Genomic DNA, 18,259 nt, shown 5'->3' with positions numbered 1-18,259 from the left:
ACAAGATTATTTAAAATGATGATAATTTATTAATTACTAAATTAGTCCTCTAATTATAATTATTTAGGTATTATTTTTTTACAAAATAAAATAGGTATATTGGTGTTTTTTTTTTGTGTGTTTTTAATTAGTAATTGTTCTGAATACAATAATTTTAATTTATACTGATTTTAATTTTCAGGTGAATAAAAAGGAAGAAGAGAAGATATCTTTTTGTATCTCTTTTGACAGATAAACAGACTTGAAAGAGGAAGAGCTTAAGACTGAAGTAACTATCAATGAAGATGGCGAATTTGAACATGAAATTTTTCAAAACACTGGTTTTTTATATTCATGAGCTTCAACAAGTACCTAATCCAAGCAGCAATACTGTACATGTAATAGTTCTTTTGTCCTCTTGGAGTCTTACATCCCCTTCACCAACAAATTGTACTCATTTTCAAGAAGTTCTACCTCTGTATCATGAGAAAATATAAATCTATTATGCATGAAATAATATAATGGAAACAAATGAAGCTTCATTTTCAAAAAATCTGGATTCAATATTTCAAAGTAAATTATGTCTTCATGTGGTAGCAGACAACTTGTGCAGTTTGTATAAATCAGAAACTCTTATACTTACTGAATGGACTCTGGGAGGAGGGGCTTGTCAAGAATTTTATTTTCTGAAGAAAGAACACAATAGATAAAAGTCAATAAAATCATGCTAGGGTGATCAATAATACATAAAACATTGACTTTAAAAAAAAAAAATGTAGTAAGAGATCACTTGCACAATCCTGCAGCATAAGGAATGTGTTAAATTACTAAATAGTTTAACTAGGGTTAGTCTGGATTTGGTAGCATGATGCTTTTATTAATTATTATTGCTTTAATTGTAAATCCAGCATGTTTTAAGAATTGTTGAAATAATTGTTTAAATTATTATTTATTTATATTTTCTTCATTCTAGTTGTTTTTATTGTATAAATATGTGTTTTATTATTTTTTAAACAGATGCTTCATTTAAAATTTTAAGATAGGTACCATATCAAATAAACAAATTGGTGTTTTTATCTTTCAGTGTTCGTCCAATGGCAGAAACTTGAAAAAATTTCTCTTGAAGAAAAAACACAACACATCTCATACAGTTTCTCCAAATGAATGAATATTCTTTTTGAAATTTGAATATTTTGAAAATTGGATATCTTAGAAATTTTTGGCTCTCCATCAATTTAGACTGGAACATTATAGCCACTTCTTTTTTCACTAATTTTCTTGTCCAACAAGACCTTAAAGATAATCTTCCATCAAATGAATACTGAAAAAATTTAACATTTTTCTCAAAGTTAGGGCTCAATTTTACTTTCATTGTCAAAATGTTGATAGTAATTGATTCTTTAAATATATAGGAAGGTTTCTCTGAGTGAAACATCTCTGTGTTAAAAGACATTGTAGTAAGCGTTTGTACTATGTAGTTTTGTAATGTACATTATTATTAATATATAGGTGTTTAATGTACATATTTGGTGTTTAAGTGATAATAATACTACTGTGCTTTTCAATCACTATATAAAATTGAAAATTTCTTGGTGAGTTAAATAAATGAAATATTTTATTCTGATAAGTTGATTGTTTCCTTTCTCAAATAATTTCCCCTTGTTTAATTATTGTGAATAATTAATTATTGTTTGTTTACTTTGCATAAAAGTTGATCAAAAATAATTTTTTTAAAAAAGGTAACGACTCTTAGAGACAGCATGGAAGAATATGAGCTTGCGCTAGCTGAGACCAAACGGAGATTAGAACAGAATATTGTGAAAGATCCGGTTGCTGTTGCAGTAATGGAGAAAACTGTTGAAGTAAGTATAAAAATATTGATGTCTTGAATTGAAATATATTTATTAAACGTAGAATTTCTTTTCAAATATTTTGAATTAAATTCACAAGGATTACTATTAAGCCTTGTATGATTTTTACATATCTTTCTCAGTACACATAAATACATATTCATGAGTAAATACGTTTACCTTATATTTTATTAGTGTGTCAATTGGAATGATGCCTAGTATTTCTTTGTAGAATTCAGTGGAATTGCCTGTATTTATTATTTTTGTCTGTTACAATCTACAACTGCATGGTTACAGGTAACCTGACATGAGACACAGGTTGCTACTGAAAATGGATATTCAGTCTCAAGCATAATAACCATCCTATGCCATGCTTTCAAGTGTGAAATGAAGTGGTTTTCACTGGATTCTTTGGAAGCCATATGTGCCATTCCACATCAGCATTCCAAACCTTCTGAAATTGAGTGTTATTTAACCTTTGAAATGACAATTTTGTTTATTGTGCGACATTTTTTGTTAAATGCCTTCAGTTGTAATCATAAAAAATGTTTCTTTTTGTGATATCATGTTTAAAACCTTTCTGATTTAAATAATTATTTAATTCTATTTATAATTATTTATTATAAGATCTATTTCACTATTTAGGTGGTTATTATAATAATATCGATTTAAATGTTATTAAATAGTATCATAGTTATATTCATAATTAATTAATAAATAAATAAATATATATATATATATATATATATATATATATATATATATATATATATATATATCTTTTTCTGAAATCAATCCTTTTGAGAATCATATTCCTCAGCATTATACAAATTACATTAATCTGATCAACCCAGGTACAGAATAATAAAGTAAAGTAAAATAGGATGACACCTACCTTATTCAATAATTCAAGCAAGAGCTTTCACGAGTCCCTTGCATCATCAATTGCTCTATATAATTTTTCAAAAAATTAAAATTAAATTTTAATGTATAATTTGTACCAAATTATATGTTAAAATTGAAATTAAAAATCCTATACTATACATAAGATTAAAAGATCTTTTACCAAATTAATAACTTGGCTAGACATAATTTTGGCTAGCTAGTCCTCATGAATTTCTATTTTGTTTTTATTATTGATTTTAATTAATTTCATTTCATTAAATGACTTGATATTTTTTTTATATATGCAATTTTTAATTTGAATTTAAAACATTTAGTTTTATTTCTGTTTTGATTTTGATTTGGTAAAAGATCCTTTTATCAATTTTAAATTTATGTATAGCGTAGGATTTTTAATTTCAATTTTAATGTGTAATTTGGTAAGAATGATTTGAAAAATTATATAGAGCAACTGATCATGCGAAGGGCTCAAAAGTGTTCTTGCTTGAATTATGGAATAAGGCAGGTGTCATCCTATTTTATTTTACCTTATTATTCTGTACTTGGGTTGATCAGATTAATATATATATATATATATAATTTTTTAAAAATTCAAATAATTTATCCACAAATTGACCATTGTAGTAATTAAATTCAATATTAACTGAAACTTAATCAACAAACACATTAGCAGAAGTAAACTTAAAAAACTAACACCGATAATCAACTTTTGCAGGATCCTGTATCATCAGTAAAACATCATACTTCCCTTTACACTACCTTTTAAGTTAAAAAGGTAGTATAAACCCTTTTAACACTACCCTTGAATAGTAAATTCACTAGGAATGACTGCTATTATGTCATTCCAGTAATAGCAGTGAAGCTGTATGTTTGTCATAAGAAATTCTAGAGTTATAATAATGATGATTGAAGTTTTTCTAAAATTTAAGTTTTTTATAAGTAATTGATGTAATTATATAGTTGTACACAAACTGATGATGCGGGATCGTGTGAAAGTCGATTATTGGTATAGTTTTTTAAGTTTACTTCTGTTATTGTGTTTTGGTGATTAAGTTTTCATTACCAGTTGTGAGCGCATGTGTGTGTGTGTGTGTGTGTGTGTGTGTGTGTGTGTGTGTGTGTGTGTGTGTGTGTGTGTGTGTGTGTGTGTGTGTGTGTGTGTGTGTGTGTGTGAATAATATAAAATCCTTTTTATTTAGTAATATTATATCAGCAACAGATTTGCCTAAAATGTAAAATTCAAGAAAAATATTTTTGCATTATTGATTTTGTAATAAATATGTTTGCAGAGGTATCGTGATAGTCAATGCTTAAAAAGAACTTTTAAAAACGCCTGTTACATTACTTTGTAATTTTATATGATAAATTATCAATTTCTATCATAAAAGGTGTAGTCAGCATGATCTATTATCCCATTTATGCTTATTTAAACCAAGTATTTTTTTTTTTTTTTTTTTTTGTGATTTCATTATATCTATTTTTCATTAATTTATGAATGTTATTTTTTAATTGCTCTACTTTATTAGTACTATTATCTACTTCTAAAATTATTCCATATTATTTTAGATATGTTTGTTTTTTATGAGTTGTTAATTTTTTTTTTGCTTGATGAAATTCACTACAGAAACTCAAAGCTTGTGCATAGGAATATGAAATGTAATTTTTGTAGTGTATGAAAATGCCTTGCCTGTTAGATGCGCCAAAGTTAGATTAGATGCTTTTATATAATTTTTATTTTTTGTATTCTCATATTTATTTTATTTTTTGGTTTATGAAATTACATAGAAGCTTTGAAAAACTTATGGGTGGAATATGGAAATGGAGCTTTCTAGCATATAAAAAATGCCATACCTGACAGAGATTTGAACCCGGGATGAAAGGCTGAGATGCTACCACTCTGTGCCATTGAGATCGGCAGATATGTTTTAAAAATTCCTTTTTAAATGATCTGTTGGATCACATATTTTAGAAATAACACATTTTTTATGTTCATTGTTTATACAATTTATCGGATTCATATTTACGATTTGTATACGGATTCATGTATTTTCATGTAGTGTATGGTTGTTAGGTTTAAATTCCAAAATACAAAATAAAAATATTGTATTGTATACATTTTAAATAAGATTAAAATAAAAACCACCCCGTACAGAATATTGAGATAAGACATATATTACCTTAATTTTACCATGAAAGTACTTTCACAGAATCTCATATCCTCAGTCTTAATTGAAATAATTTAGTTACTGCATAATAAAGATTAAAAATAATAATATTTAACATATTGAAAATTGGATATTAATTTATTATACAAGTGCTGCTGTTTGTTGCAGTTCTTACTTTAACAGATAGCATAAATTAATTCAAAATTTTCATTACTTATATTCATCTTTAATTTTTATTTTGCAGTAACTAAACTATTTTAATCATGACTGAGGATGTGGGATCCTGCAGAAGTACTTTCATGGAAAAATTAAGGCAAGATATGTCTTATCTAAATATTCTGTACTAGGTGATTTTTATTTTAATCGAATTAAAAATATAATTTAATAATACAAAGGAATAATTTGAATCATAAAAAGACCAATTTCAGTAAAACAATATATATATATATATATATATATATATATATATATATATATATATATATATATATCTAAAAAATCTTTCAGTTTATTTTTAAAAAAATTATGATATATGTATATGTACCTATTTTGAATGTTACTATTAATTAAATTATATAATTGTTTATTATATATTTCTGATTTATGAGTATATTAGTCAGGCAATGCAATAACCATAATGTGAATATTATATCTTCTGATTTTTTTTTGTTAGGTATTTCAGCAGAAATTAAAAGAACAGAGTCGTCATATGGCATGGGTAAGAGCAGCAGTTTATTCACCTGAAAAACAGGCACATCTTGTTTGGTTGTTAAAAATTGTTATTTCAACATTACAAACTGCATCAGCAAAAGGAAAATTTCTTTCATTTGTTCCTGAATTTTATCTAGATGTTCTTGTTGAACTTACTACAGCTCTTAAAAACCACTTCCATCCAACTGTACCCATTGAAAATATAGAAGGTATGGTATTTTCATTCTACTATTTATAATTGTGGTAATTTAAAAAAATTAATTGTAGATTTATAATAATTTTGACTGAATGAATGCTTGTCCTTGTATATATATTTTTTTTATAGTGAATTTATTCGTAGTTTTAATTAATAAGCATAAGATTGATATATCAGATTAAACTAAATATGTATATTTAGCAAGCGATGAAATAAATCTTTTCATAACCTGTTACTTAACAACTTGTCTTATTTTTTTTTAATGTTGCTTGTCTGTCACTAGTTTTGCGAAATAGTTTCTTATAGGTTTTTTTTTCATTCATTGTATATTTACCCAGAATGGCATTTTTATTTCCTTTGTTAATATTGCCTTTTTTTAAAATAACATTACACATACTTTAAATCTCCTCATCTCAACTATGAAATATTTAAGAGATACTGGCCTGAATCACCTTTGTAAATTGTGCTTGCTTTACTCTTGATTATCTACAAAAATAATGGTTTAAGTGTTTTGGATAACCCAAAATTACAGTAAATTTTTTTTTTAAGTGCTATTGTTAAAATGGTGGGTGGTTTTCATTTCTATGAAATAATGTTGTAGGTAAATAATTTATTAAAATTCATCTTACCAGCATCGGATGTTGATAATGGAATTTAAAGTTTAGTTTTATAACACTGATATATTGTTTGTAATTTTTCACAAAGCACTTTGATTGTGTACAGCAGTTCATTAGCAGTGATATCAAAATAATATATGTATTTTTCTAATTTTTAAAAATATTAAAAGTTATATATTTAAAACTTAGAAAAAGCTATAATGCTTTAAAATTTAATTTAAAACTAATTACTAATTATTAAAATTAGTTTGCTAGAGGTGATCATTTATTTTTATAAGATTATTACTGTATTATAAATGTTTTTTTTAGTAAAAGTAAACTATGTTTTAAATTAGATGTAATTTCTTTCTATGAACTAATTATCATTATCAGTATGAAACTGTTTCTTAATTATATTTTTACTATTATTATTCAAATGAAAAAGATGTGGAACCTAGTATTAATTTCAAAAATTGACTTGTCTTCTTTTCAGAAAGATATGCTTGTTTTTTAATCCTTGTTGTTAGATTTTGTTTTTTTATAAGCCTGCATGTGGCCTGAAAATTTTTATTTAAAACTTCTGTCAGATTTCATTTTATGTTCACTGGTTTTATTATAAATAATGCCATCAATTTTATTTTAATTATTCATTATATATAATTTTTTTAATTAATGTTTTGTATGCTCTTTTGTGATCAGGTAATTTTTTTGTTTTCCTTTGTGGAAAACATGGCAGTATTCCATGTTGTATTCTGGTATTTTTTTAGTCCATCAGGAAATAAAAATGTGTCCAGAAACATAATACTAAAAAAAAAATTAATTGAAGTTTCATCAAAATCATTTGGGCTAGTTTTAAGAATCTGACTTTTAAATTCTATAAAATAGTTTTTTTTTGTTTTATGTGCGCATTGAATCTCAAGGTCATTGGTCATTAGCCCTCATCACAGTGTTAAAAAAAAGAATTAAATGACCAGCAAGGTGGTTCAATAAATGTAAGGGTATGTAGGGGCCCTTACATTTTAATAAAACACAAAAATAAACATAACGTGAAAGATTTAAATAAATATACATCTAATACTTACAGAGTGTAAAGGGCCCTGATATTTACATAACCCCCCCCAAAAAAAAAAAACCTTAAACACACAGTATTAATAAAATACACAAAATATGCTGGGTAATACCATGCAAATTTCAGTACTGTATGTTTGGGTATAAAAGTGTTTTTACGTAAAGGACTCTCAGTCAGACATAACACATAAACTGACTTTGTCAAAGGCTTAGTATAAACTCGTTAGTAATTTGTTGGCATGTAGGTAAGCAATTATTTTTTATTCCTTGCCATTTTCTAAATGAGCAGTAATATTATTTCTTAATTTATACCTCCTGAGGTTTTCATTTATTGTACTCTCCTCTAGTAGATGCTTAACAGTAAGTGGTTTTCACATACACTGCAATTGGCCTTTCTTTGTTGGTTAGCAAATATGAATTTGTTATTTGTGTGTGACCAATTCTTAGTCTGGTCATCGTTCCCGGCGAGTCAGTTTCACATTGCTCTTAATACTTATATGGAGTAATTTTAATTGCACTTAGTTTCATGTTTAGTCTTCCCCATTACTTCACTTGTTTCTGATAGTGTTAGATGGTTTTTAATATCTTTTCACATTAATAGGAATTATGACCATATTCTCACAAATTTTTGCCATTCTGGCATCTTCATTTCATTTTCATTTCCTGTGATACCAGCATGCCCTGGAGTCCATACAAATACACATTGTTGCCCTTCGATGAAATATATATAGAATGAACAGTATGTTTGTGATAAGGATATCTTCAACATTCTTGTCCTAAACTGGTGTTTGTGTACTTATCGGAACATATAAGCAATCTCTGTTCACAGAAATGTTCTGTGTAGCAAAGAGCTTGCTGTATAGCAATGGGGTTTGCTGTGCAAACATCTGCCATAACTGACATTTCCACGACTGAGATTCTGTATTTATATTCATAGAGCATCCAAGACCATGTACAATTTTAGAAATATTAGTACAAATTTTCATATATTCCTCATAGTTACTGATTGTTGTTGAAAATTCCTGTTGGATTATCATTGTTGGTTTCTCTTTTATTTTTCCATAAGAAAGTTCTAATCTTGTGCTTATAGGTGGCAAACCCCATGATGGTATCTCTCTCATAGAAATTGCTAATGTATCCAGTGCAGCAATTATGTGTTTTGTTGTTAATTAACAATACCATATTCGGCTGGTGTGGAATAGGTGTGTGAAGTTCATATACAGCAGCCATAGGATTATTTTTAAAAGTTTTATAGTTAATGTGGGTAAATTATTGTTGCATTTCTTAATACTAAGATCTCTCTTCTATAAACCAATGGCATAATGCTGACTTCAGACTTCAGACTAGTCGGTCACCTGGTTTGTACAGAAAGCACCTGCATTATATCTGATTTCGTTTATGTGCTACTTTCTTAGATGTGACTTTCTAGTGGATGAATATAAAATACACACATAATCGAGCTTTGATTTAATCAATGCTGTATAATAACACTCAGAAAATGTATCTTTTTCTGAGCTCCAATTGATGTTTGATAAATATTTAATAATGTTTAGGGCTTTCATGCATCTAACATTCAAATCCTGTATGTGTAGTCCTCAAGTAAGGAATTTATTTAATTATAGACTTAAAAAGCATACATTATCTTTGTGCTAAATAGGATGGTCATCGATGGTCAAAACAGGAGTATGATGAGGAAGTCTCTTCCAACCAAAGTTGGAACGAAATTACGTTAATTTCACGTTGTCATCCTTCTTCCAATCAAAATTCAGGAAGTGTATGCTGCAGATTACTTTCTGCATTATATATTTGGCAGATAGTAATCTGTTGTGGATGCTTCATTATGATTGTGACTGCTTGGAGATTTGTATTTATTTCAACTGTGTCGAATGGTAGCTCTAGTTGTTAATATGGCTACTCAACCTCTAACTCTTATATGTGGTGGTTGATCTCACCGATAAATATTATATCTTCTTAAACTGATATTTATATCTTGGTGAAATATGTTTCTTGCAGACATATAGAAATTGTGTCCACATCATGTACCAAGCGTTGGAGCTGAAGGATGTCAGACAAAAATCCATTGAAGAAATGACTTGTTTATATTAGGCAGTTAATTTTGGGGTTTGCCCTTTCGCCAATCCTTTTTTCCCTTCTTTTCTATCTTCTGAACTGCTTTGTGCTCTAAAATTATGTTATCACCCACATAGCTCACACAGCATCTTAGTTGGAGACCAAGAAAATGGCGGAAGAGGACAGACATGGCCTAATGCTCAGTGTAGTCGCCAACTCAGAGGCATGATCAGGAGAGACATTCATGAAGGCAGTCGCTTTCTCAGAAAGGGGTGAAACAGGTCACCCCTTTCTGAGGGTCTGTAGTTTTATGTTGTGAGACGTAGACATTCTGAGAAATGTAGACCTAAATATTCTAAGAAAAAACATGGCTTCAAAGCTTTCACAGTGCTCCATGCAATCTCTTAGCAGGTTCATCTAATGGATTACATAGTTAAACCTTATCTTCAAGTGTGTCTTCCTTTTTGTTCTGCTCTGATGTGTTTTTCCTTTTACACAAAATATTTATTGTTGGTTGCAGCTTAGATGGTCTTGTAGTTTCCTTTTAAGATAGATAGATAGATAGAGAGAGAGAATTTCTTCTTTTTTTTGTCAATTATTCATTCTATTGTAGTAACCAAAGTTGGAGCAAGTTACTTCATCATGAGCTGATCATGATTATGATTACTGATCAAGATTACTTCCTCCATCATGAGCTGATCTGCATCAAATTTGGCCGTTGTGTGAATATACGTTTTTTTAAATTTAGGTTTGCAGCTGTTTACAATTCTTTTGGCTTCAAAGTAGCTGAATTGCAAAGCTTTCACTTCTTATAGGTACTTCATCTTTGTTAACAGGACAGTTTCTTAATTGACATGACTGCTGCTGACCTTCACAGTTAATGTCAGATGGGAGGATTCTTTCATGTAATACTGCCCCCTTTTTTTGCTGCTCCCTATAGAAAGTGATCTGGGGGAGTCAGATCGAGCGATTTTGCAGGCTACAAACCCCTCAAAATTATTTATTTACCAAAGATATTTCTTAAAAACGTCATTGACCTGTTAGCTGTGTGCACTGTGGCACCAACTTGTTGGAACCAACCTTCATTGACTTCCACTTCTGTTAACTGACTAATGAAGTTTGTTAAAACAACACAATAATGACTACTGTTAACTGAATTTTCAAAAAAAAATTGGACCCACAATATGGATTTTACACGCACTGACCAGACTCTTCGCTTCATGTAAAGATTGCTTGTGTAATTCATGGGAGTTAGTTGTTGACCACAGACATGTATTTTGTGAATTAATATAATATGGCCTCCCAGATGAAACCACGCTTCATCTGTAAAAAACTTAAAAGTCAAGGATACTATAGAATTTTTGCCAATAAAATATTTAAACCATTGACAGTAATTTACTCTTATGGAATGTTCTGCAGGTTTCAGTTCTTCATCATAATTACTTTGTAGAGATAAAGTCTCACTTCTTTTCTTACAGTTTTATGTATGGTAGCAAGTCTTGCTGCTGTGCTAATCTACGTGTTGACTTTGATGGACTTTCAGCCATAGCATCCAAAATAGCCAGCAGCATCAGTTTGTTTATATGGATTTGAATACTAGATCGTGGATACCGATGTTCTTTGGCGGTTGGGTTTCAATTAACCACATATCTCAGGAATGGTCAAACGGAGATTGTATAAGACTACACTTCATTTACACTCATACATATGATCCTCATTCATCCTCTGAAATAATACTTGAACGGTAATTCCCTCAGGCTAAACAGGAAAAAGAAAAGAAAGAAAGAAAGCATGAGTTTGTTTAGTTTTGGTGGTCTTCCATTTCAATCAGCGTCTTGTTACCCAAAGTTTTTTCGATAAGAATTAGAACTGCATTGTGGTGAGGAACAGGAATATTTGGAAACATTTCAGAAAACTTGTGCTTCACTAAATCAGTATATTTTTCACCTCTATGAAAAACATTTTCAACGAAAAAAATGCATTTCTCTACCATTACATATCTTGCAACTATTGATCATTTGTTGAAACAACTCAACAACTGATGTCTTAGCTTATTACTGAGCAATGCCCAGCAAGCTCACAGGGCAACCAACCTAACGCCGAAAGAACAGAATACATCACATAGTGGAATGTAATTATTTTACGTGGAATGTAAGTTGGAATTTGGTTTAGTTTGGTTATTAGTACTAAATTACTGTATTACATTTTATTTATTTCAGTTGATTTTAATTTGTTTGTATTGTATTATGACTAAAAAAACATATGTAATTATAATCCAAATGGAAGAGAAACCCACCAAAGGGGAAAACTTCTGTCATACCCTGATTGGACCTACTGTACTATTTTGTCATCTTTGTCTTTGAAACAAATTTTTTTTTTGAAACATTAAACTAGCCTTATAGGCTAGTTAATAGATAAACCCCTCAAAGAAATGTAAAAGATTTGAAGTAATTTTTCTACAGACAATTTTTAATGTGAATTAAGCATTCACATTATTTTTTCAATTTTTATTTTTAATGTTATAATATTTCATTACAGGACAATAGATTATAGGATATCATGGTGCCCTTTCAGCAACATATAATTGTTAACTATTATAACAATGTTATACTTGTGCATCCAGTGTCATTTTTAGTTTGATAATTTTTTTCTCATACTTTGTTGATTAATTTAGTTTCCTGTATATTCCAGGTAATAATTCAGGAGTGCAATTTTTTTGTTGTTGTATTAACCTTGTATTTTATTTACTGTTTTAATTTAATGTTTAGTATTTCTTTAAAAGTATTTAATTTATTAATAAATTAATTTCTCTTCTTTTTTGTAAAGGTTATCGTGAATTGCTAATGGATGTTGGTCATTTCCTTTGTGTCCACTTTGCTGATCCTAGAATTGTCCATGCCAGTTCAAAAGATACATTAATTCAAGCTCTTGCTAATTTTGTATGTAATCCAACTACTCTTCATATTCTTGAAGAATTATCAGCTAATAGGTAATTATTATTATGTATTTAATTTATTCAAAACGGATGTAGTAAAGAGGAAACCTGCAGATTTTCTTGTTACGTGAAATGTGTAAAATTGGAAAAAATATATACCTTACTTATTTTTATCTTAATTAATTTATTATTTTGAATAGAATTGAACAAATCTTAACTTTAGCATTACTTTAACGATCAGGAGGAAAGTATTCTTATTTCGAGAAAAAAAAGATTCAATTTTATTCTATTGATTAAAGCTATGTTAAGTTAAATAAAATATGTTAAATAAAGAAAAAAAATAAGTTAGTAGAACTAGAATTATTGTGTATTGATAGAATTAGACTTCTAGCTGAACAATATGGAAAACAGTTAAACAACCTGTGATCTTTGTCACCTTATACCATTTTATGTTTAAATTATTTCTGTTAATGAAAAAATTAATTAATTAAATAAATAAAGATTATTAGTGATCCAGTGACCTGCCTATAAGGTTTAGCACTGTGTATAAGTTAATATGCTAAGATTCTCCTGCTTCAATATTCTATTCTAAATATTTTGTGTAACTTTTAAATCCTAAGAATTATTAAATACTTGTGGCTAATTTTCTCTAATCTAAATGTTTTTAATCTTAATTAGAGTCCACTTAAAGAAAGATTAGAAAGATCAAGAAGTCAAAATCATGTTGAATGAAAATGTGTAACATATTTATGTAAAAATGTTGTTTGTTAACCTTCTTGTGCAGTATTGTGTATTTTGGCCTTCATGTTGACTCATTTAGTAAAATTTTATGGTAATTTATTGTTTGGTTGAAAATGCAATATTTTGCTTGTTATTGGGTATTTTCAAAAAGGACCAACTCAGATTTTAATAACTTTAGACTTCAATTCAGAAATATTCTGATAACTCTTACCTTTGATTTCACTTATTCATTAGTTGTTAAAAGTGAGTTCCTCTACCTGGGTGTACAGGTACTTATTTCTTATCTTTTTAATGACATTTGCAACTAATTACAACATTTGTTGATGGATGTTTGAAATGTCTTGTTCAGTGTAGTTACTGAAATATATAAGGATTTTTCTAAAAACTGTGCTTTATAAATATCCCTAAAGGAAAAATCTGGTGGTGTAAGATAAAGAGATCTTAGTGACCTCAGATCAATTAACTTAACTTCAATTTTTAATGAATTGTTAACTTAACTTTTAAATTTTTAAATATGTTTGTGCAGCAATTGTTTGTGAAAAGTGTGATGATTTTCACCACTCTGTATTTGGTTACTTTGACTGTTTACCATTCAGGTGAAACCAAACTTTGTTAAATAACAAAAAGAAACAATCCAGCTTCTCAATTCTTTTTTGAAAAAAAAAAAATTAAAATCATCTCCATGATAGAGTGGGCTACATATCAGCCTTTTGTCCAGAGATTCTGGGTTTGAATCCTGGTCACGCATGGCATTTTTTGTATACTAAAAATTGCATTTATATATTTCCACATACAACTTTAAAGGTTCTTTGGTGAATTAATGAACTAATAATAAATCTACAGTACTGCAAATAGTTTTTATGGTCTGATTCTTTCAATTCACAAATAACACTAAAACTGCAAACAATTTTAACTTCTTTTGTTACGCAAAAAAACAGTAACTGTTGACAGTTTAATCTGTGAATATAACTTTTATATGATTTTCTGGGTAAGTAAATAAAATGCTTTTTATGTTCCAAGAACTTCAGCAAACAATGGCCAGTCTGGATGATTGGTTTTCATGAAATTTATGCCTCATGAAATTTATGTATAAAATATTAATGTATTGTAATCTGCAGACTGGGGGAAACTCACCTTTTCACTGATTTGAAAGGGTTTTCTGTGAAATAATCCCCTGTAGTAAATGTACTTTTATTTTTGAAAAATGATGTAGGTGTACAAAAACAAAGGAATGGACACGAAATGATACTAGCACATAAGAAGATTATTTCAACTGTTGGTATGATTTATCTTGAGAATATTTTCATTATCTGACAAATAGATTAATGTAAAATTTACCCTACATATGTTACACTTTCATTGTAAGGTTTGGATATTTTTTTGAAAATCTAATATTTGTTGTAGTGGTACTAAGTATAAATATGGTGCAATATTTTTTTTTTTTTTTTTATGAAATGTTTCTTTCCTTTAAATTGATTACATTTCCTAAGCATTACATTACTTCTTCAATGTACTAAGATAAGTTTTAAAATTTGTTGTTTATCTTTATTGTAAACTAGACATGTTTTGCGCTCATTTTTAGCTTAAGTTACATAATATTTTATTCATAAAGTGCTAAAGTTTTAATCATTTTTTTAAAAAATATTAGTTTAAAAATGATTATTTATAATTATTGCAATTAAATTAGATTTTTATTTTCAATTTAGATTTGATAATATATATATTGTAACAGGACAACTATAACAGACCTGGGTAACAGATTCCTTCCAATTAAGAAGAAAGTTTGAGAAACAGTAATGAAAGGAGTCCAGAAAGGAACTAAAAGGGATCCTTTTCTCAGACTAACAGGTTCATTTAACAATCTGTTAAAAAAAAAATAAATTCCATGGTAGGAATTTATGGGAAAATGTAAGTGCGCGGAAGATGAAATTATTATGCTTCAACAGATAAGGAATGAGGCAGGTACTGGTTCTGCAGACTAGGGAATATAAATCTGCCAGGATCAGCGGGAACAGTCAGCGATTAGTGCTGCGAGTGGGTGTTAAGTCAGTGTTAGGTGTTAATATTAGCAGTCTTTATATTGTCTTTAGTCAATTGGGATGTATTCTGGTTTTTATGATTTAACTGTTTTTAAAAAAATCTTGTCTGTATTTGAAGTACCATTTTGTATGTCATTTATTCACTATTATATTATTATTATTTATTTATCTTATTTTATATGCTCTAAGACTAATAAATTGTACCTATATAAACATTTTCAGTTGTTAGTCTCTCAATATCTTGGTCGAGCTGGGAACGTACAACAGTATTATGTATTGATGATATGTGATGCATTATCTTCATTTGAAATGAAATATATTTATTTTTTTTGTGACTTGTAATTCTTTATTTTTTTTTTTTTTTAGTCAAGTTACTATGGTCCGGGGTCTTTTGAGACCATATGAAAATAGAGCTTGGGCACAAAGTAACTGGATATTGGTCCGTTTTTGGCAAGGCAATGGATTTGCATTTCGTTTCAAGAAATCACCTCATTTAAGTAATAAAATGGGGCCTAAAATCAGTGGAAATGATACAACGCTTATTGGGCAGGCCATAAGTGAGTTGCATATGAAGGGCACAGGGGAAAAAAGATGAATGTCCAGCCAGGTCATTTTTGAGAAAATGCAATTTTAAGTTTGAAATACAGATATCTTATTTAATATTAATTATCCATTATTGCTACAAGAACATTAATTTATAGCACCTAGCAGAGTAGTATATAAATAGAAGTACACAAACTTTAACATAATAAAAAGGTATACAAAAAAACTTTAACTTAATATAAAATTTTCATGTTAAAAAAGATGTTTGCTTTGACATTTTCATGTTAAAAGAAAATGTCCTTTCCTAGTTAGATTATCTTCAAGAAATATGAACTATTAATTGTGGTAATTTCTTGCTATTTAAAATTTTTTAACAATTTTTACAGAAAAATTATTTTTTTATGATAAACATTAAAAATACCTGCACTCTTATATACACACATACACCATATCCCACACACAAACACACACATTCATGCCATACCTTACCCACTCACTCACATGCACAACTTAAAATAAATTAATAAAATATACCTACAGTTAGAACTTTATTTTATTAATGAAATTATAAATGAGATTTTTATTTTAAAATAAAACGGATTTCCAAAGAAGTTTTTTTTATTATACAGAAAAAATTATTGATCACCACCATCAACTTCATGTAAGTTTTCATCAATATTAAGTTCTTTATAAAATGTTTTGGGCTTCACTGTGACAAAACCGTTTTAAAACTTGTAAATCCTCAAATTTTGGTTTCAACACAGGGATTTGCCTTGAATACAAAGGTTCTGGGTGTTCAAATTCCTTAACTATCAGTTATGAAAATCCTGCACCATTTATGATCTGGTAGGGTAATTATGTCAGAGAGTCAAGGACCACAGAAAGTGTTTCTATAAAAAACACCGATCGAGGAGATTCGTTTCTCACAACAATTCTCTAATAAGTCTTGTGGGAAAACTGCATGTGTTTTTGATTCTTGTAAAAATTCCAGCTCCTAAACAATGGTTGGTTACATTCTTCAACTATAAATGGTAAAGGAGAATTCTTCAACTATAAATGGTAAAGGAGACTGCGTTACAGTTTTTATATAAAACTATATCAGCCCAGTCTTTGGGAATCTCAGCTTGAGTGATTTGATTAATAAATGCTAAGTTATGGTCACATTCCATGTAGCTATGGTCTCTTATGGGAAAAACAATTTTTAATACTGTTTAATTTTTTGAAAAAAATGTACAATGTAATAAGCAAACCGTTTAAAAGAATAATTCTTATTTTGCCCACTACAAGAGTTACAAAAAATAGTCAATTCATTTAAAGCAGAAGATAGTTGATTAAAAATGAAGTCATACATTAAAGAACAAAAAAATAGTCAGTCACAAAAAATATTCAGTTCATTTACAACAGGAGATAGTTGATTAAAAATGAAGTCATACATTAAAGAACACATCTTGATCACCTTTCCAAGCTAAAGTTTCATCATACAAATAAAAAAACTGATGTTTTATAGGATAAAATGCATACATTAAAAAGGTAATATGACAATTGACAACGGTAATACATGTCATTAGGAGATATGTTTGGTACCTGCAAATTTCTCTAATAATCCATGCATACGGCCTCAACAGTACAAGCTCTTCATTTCTGACTTTCCAGTTTAGGTTTCCTTTTTATTGCTTAAAATATATTTGCTTTTCTTTTATGTAATTCATGTTCCATTTTCATTTTATGGATTTGTTGTTCAATATTATTTTTGTCTTCAACTGTCTTGTACTCGCTGTCTTCAGGGCATCTATTTTAACATTAAATTCGTCACAAGTGCTACAGTTATCACTTCTTGGGTAGCCAAGTGTAGTATTGTAATCACAAACAAATATAGTTCGATAAGACTCATACGATACTGGATTGTCTGGATTTATTTCCATGTACATTTTATGCAATTTGAAAATTCAACTCAGGTGGGAAATATAGCCTTTTACTGCCTTTAAGGCTATAATGACTAGTGTATGACTTAAAAGATTTCATGTGGCTGTGAATTTTTTGAACTGTTTCCGCAGGCAGTTTCTTGGGTCTGTTCTGATGTTGACCTCTATCATCTTCTTTAACTGTACCAGTTGCTTTTAGATGACTCTATAGTCTGAAGCCACTTTGCAGAAATTCCATGCAATGATAGAAATGATTTATGGCATACTGGAACTTCCAAAATAGTTTCATCTATAAGAACTCTTACCTTGTACGAGTAATTGCATGTATGAAAATTAGAATCATCATTATTTGCCTTCCAGTCTCCTTTGCATTACTGGTTTACAGGTTATTAAACCAGATAGATGAGTCATTTGCTTATTATATCCTCCTAAGATAGTAAAATCTGATACAATTTCATTTCTGTTTCATTGACAACACTAAAACACTTAAATCTACTTCATTTGTTATCTTTACCTGTTTCATAGGTTGAATGTCTTAATA

The 18,259-nt window shown here is 28.7% G+C and overlaps 1 protein-coding gene across 3 annotated transcripts in view; it reads left to right on the top strand.

The window, feature by feature from the left end:
* Positions 1-18,259, top strand: part of LOC142321729 (E3 ubiquitin-protein ligase RNF123-like) — a 127,231-nt gene that overhangs the window by 81,762 nt on the left and 27,210 nt on the right. For all 3 annotated transcript variants that reach the window (XM_075360051.1, XM_075360050.1, XM_075360049.1), the window contains exons 15-18: positions 1,719-1,841; positions 5,571-5,817; positions 12,365-12,527; positions 15,620-15,810. In XM_075360051.1, coding sequence (XP_075216166.1) covers positions 1,719-1,841; positions 5,571-5,817; positions 12,365-12,527; positions 15,620-15,810 — 724 coding nt within the window. The remainder of the gene's footprint in view (positions 1-1,718; positions 1,842-5,570; positions 5,818-12,364; positions 12,528-15,619; positions 15,811-18,259) is intronic.

The sequence above is a fragment of the Lycorma delicatula genome, chromosome 3 (genome assembly GCF_047948215.1).
Source record: "Lycorma delicatula isolate Av1 chromosome 3, ASM4794821v1, whole genome shotgun sequence".
Taxonomy (NCBI): domain Eukaryota; kingdom Metazoa; phylum Arthropoda; class Insecta; order Hemiptera; family Fulgoridae; genus Lycorma; species Lycorma delicatula.
This window is presented reverse-complemented; position numbering and strand designations above follow the sequence as displayed.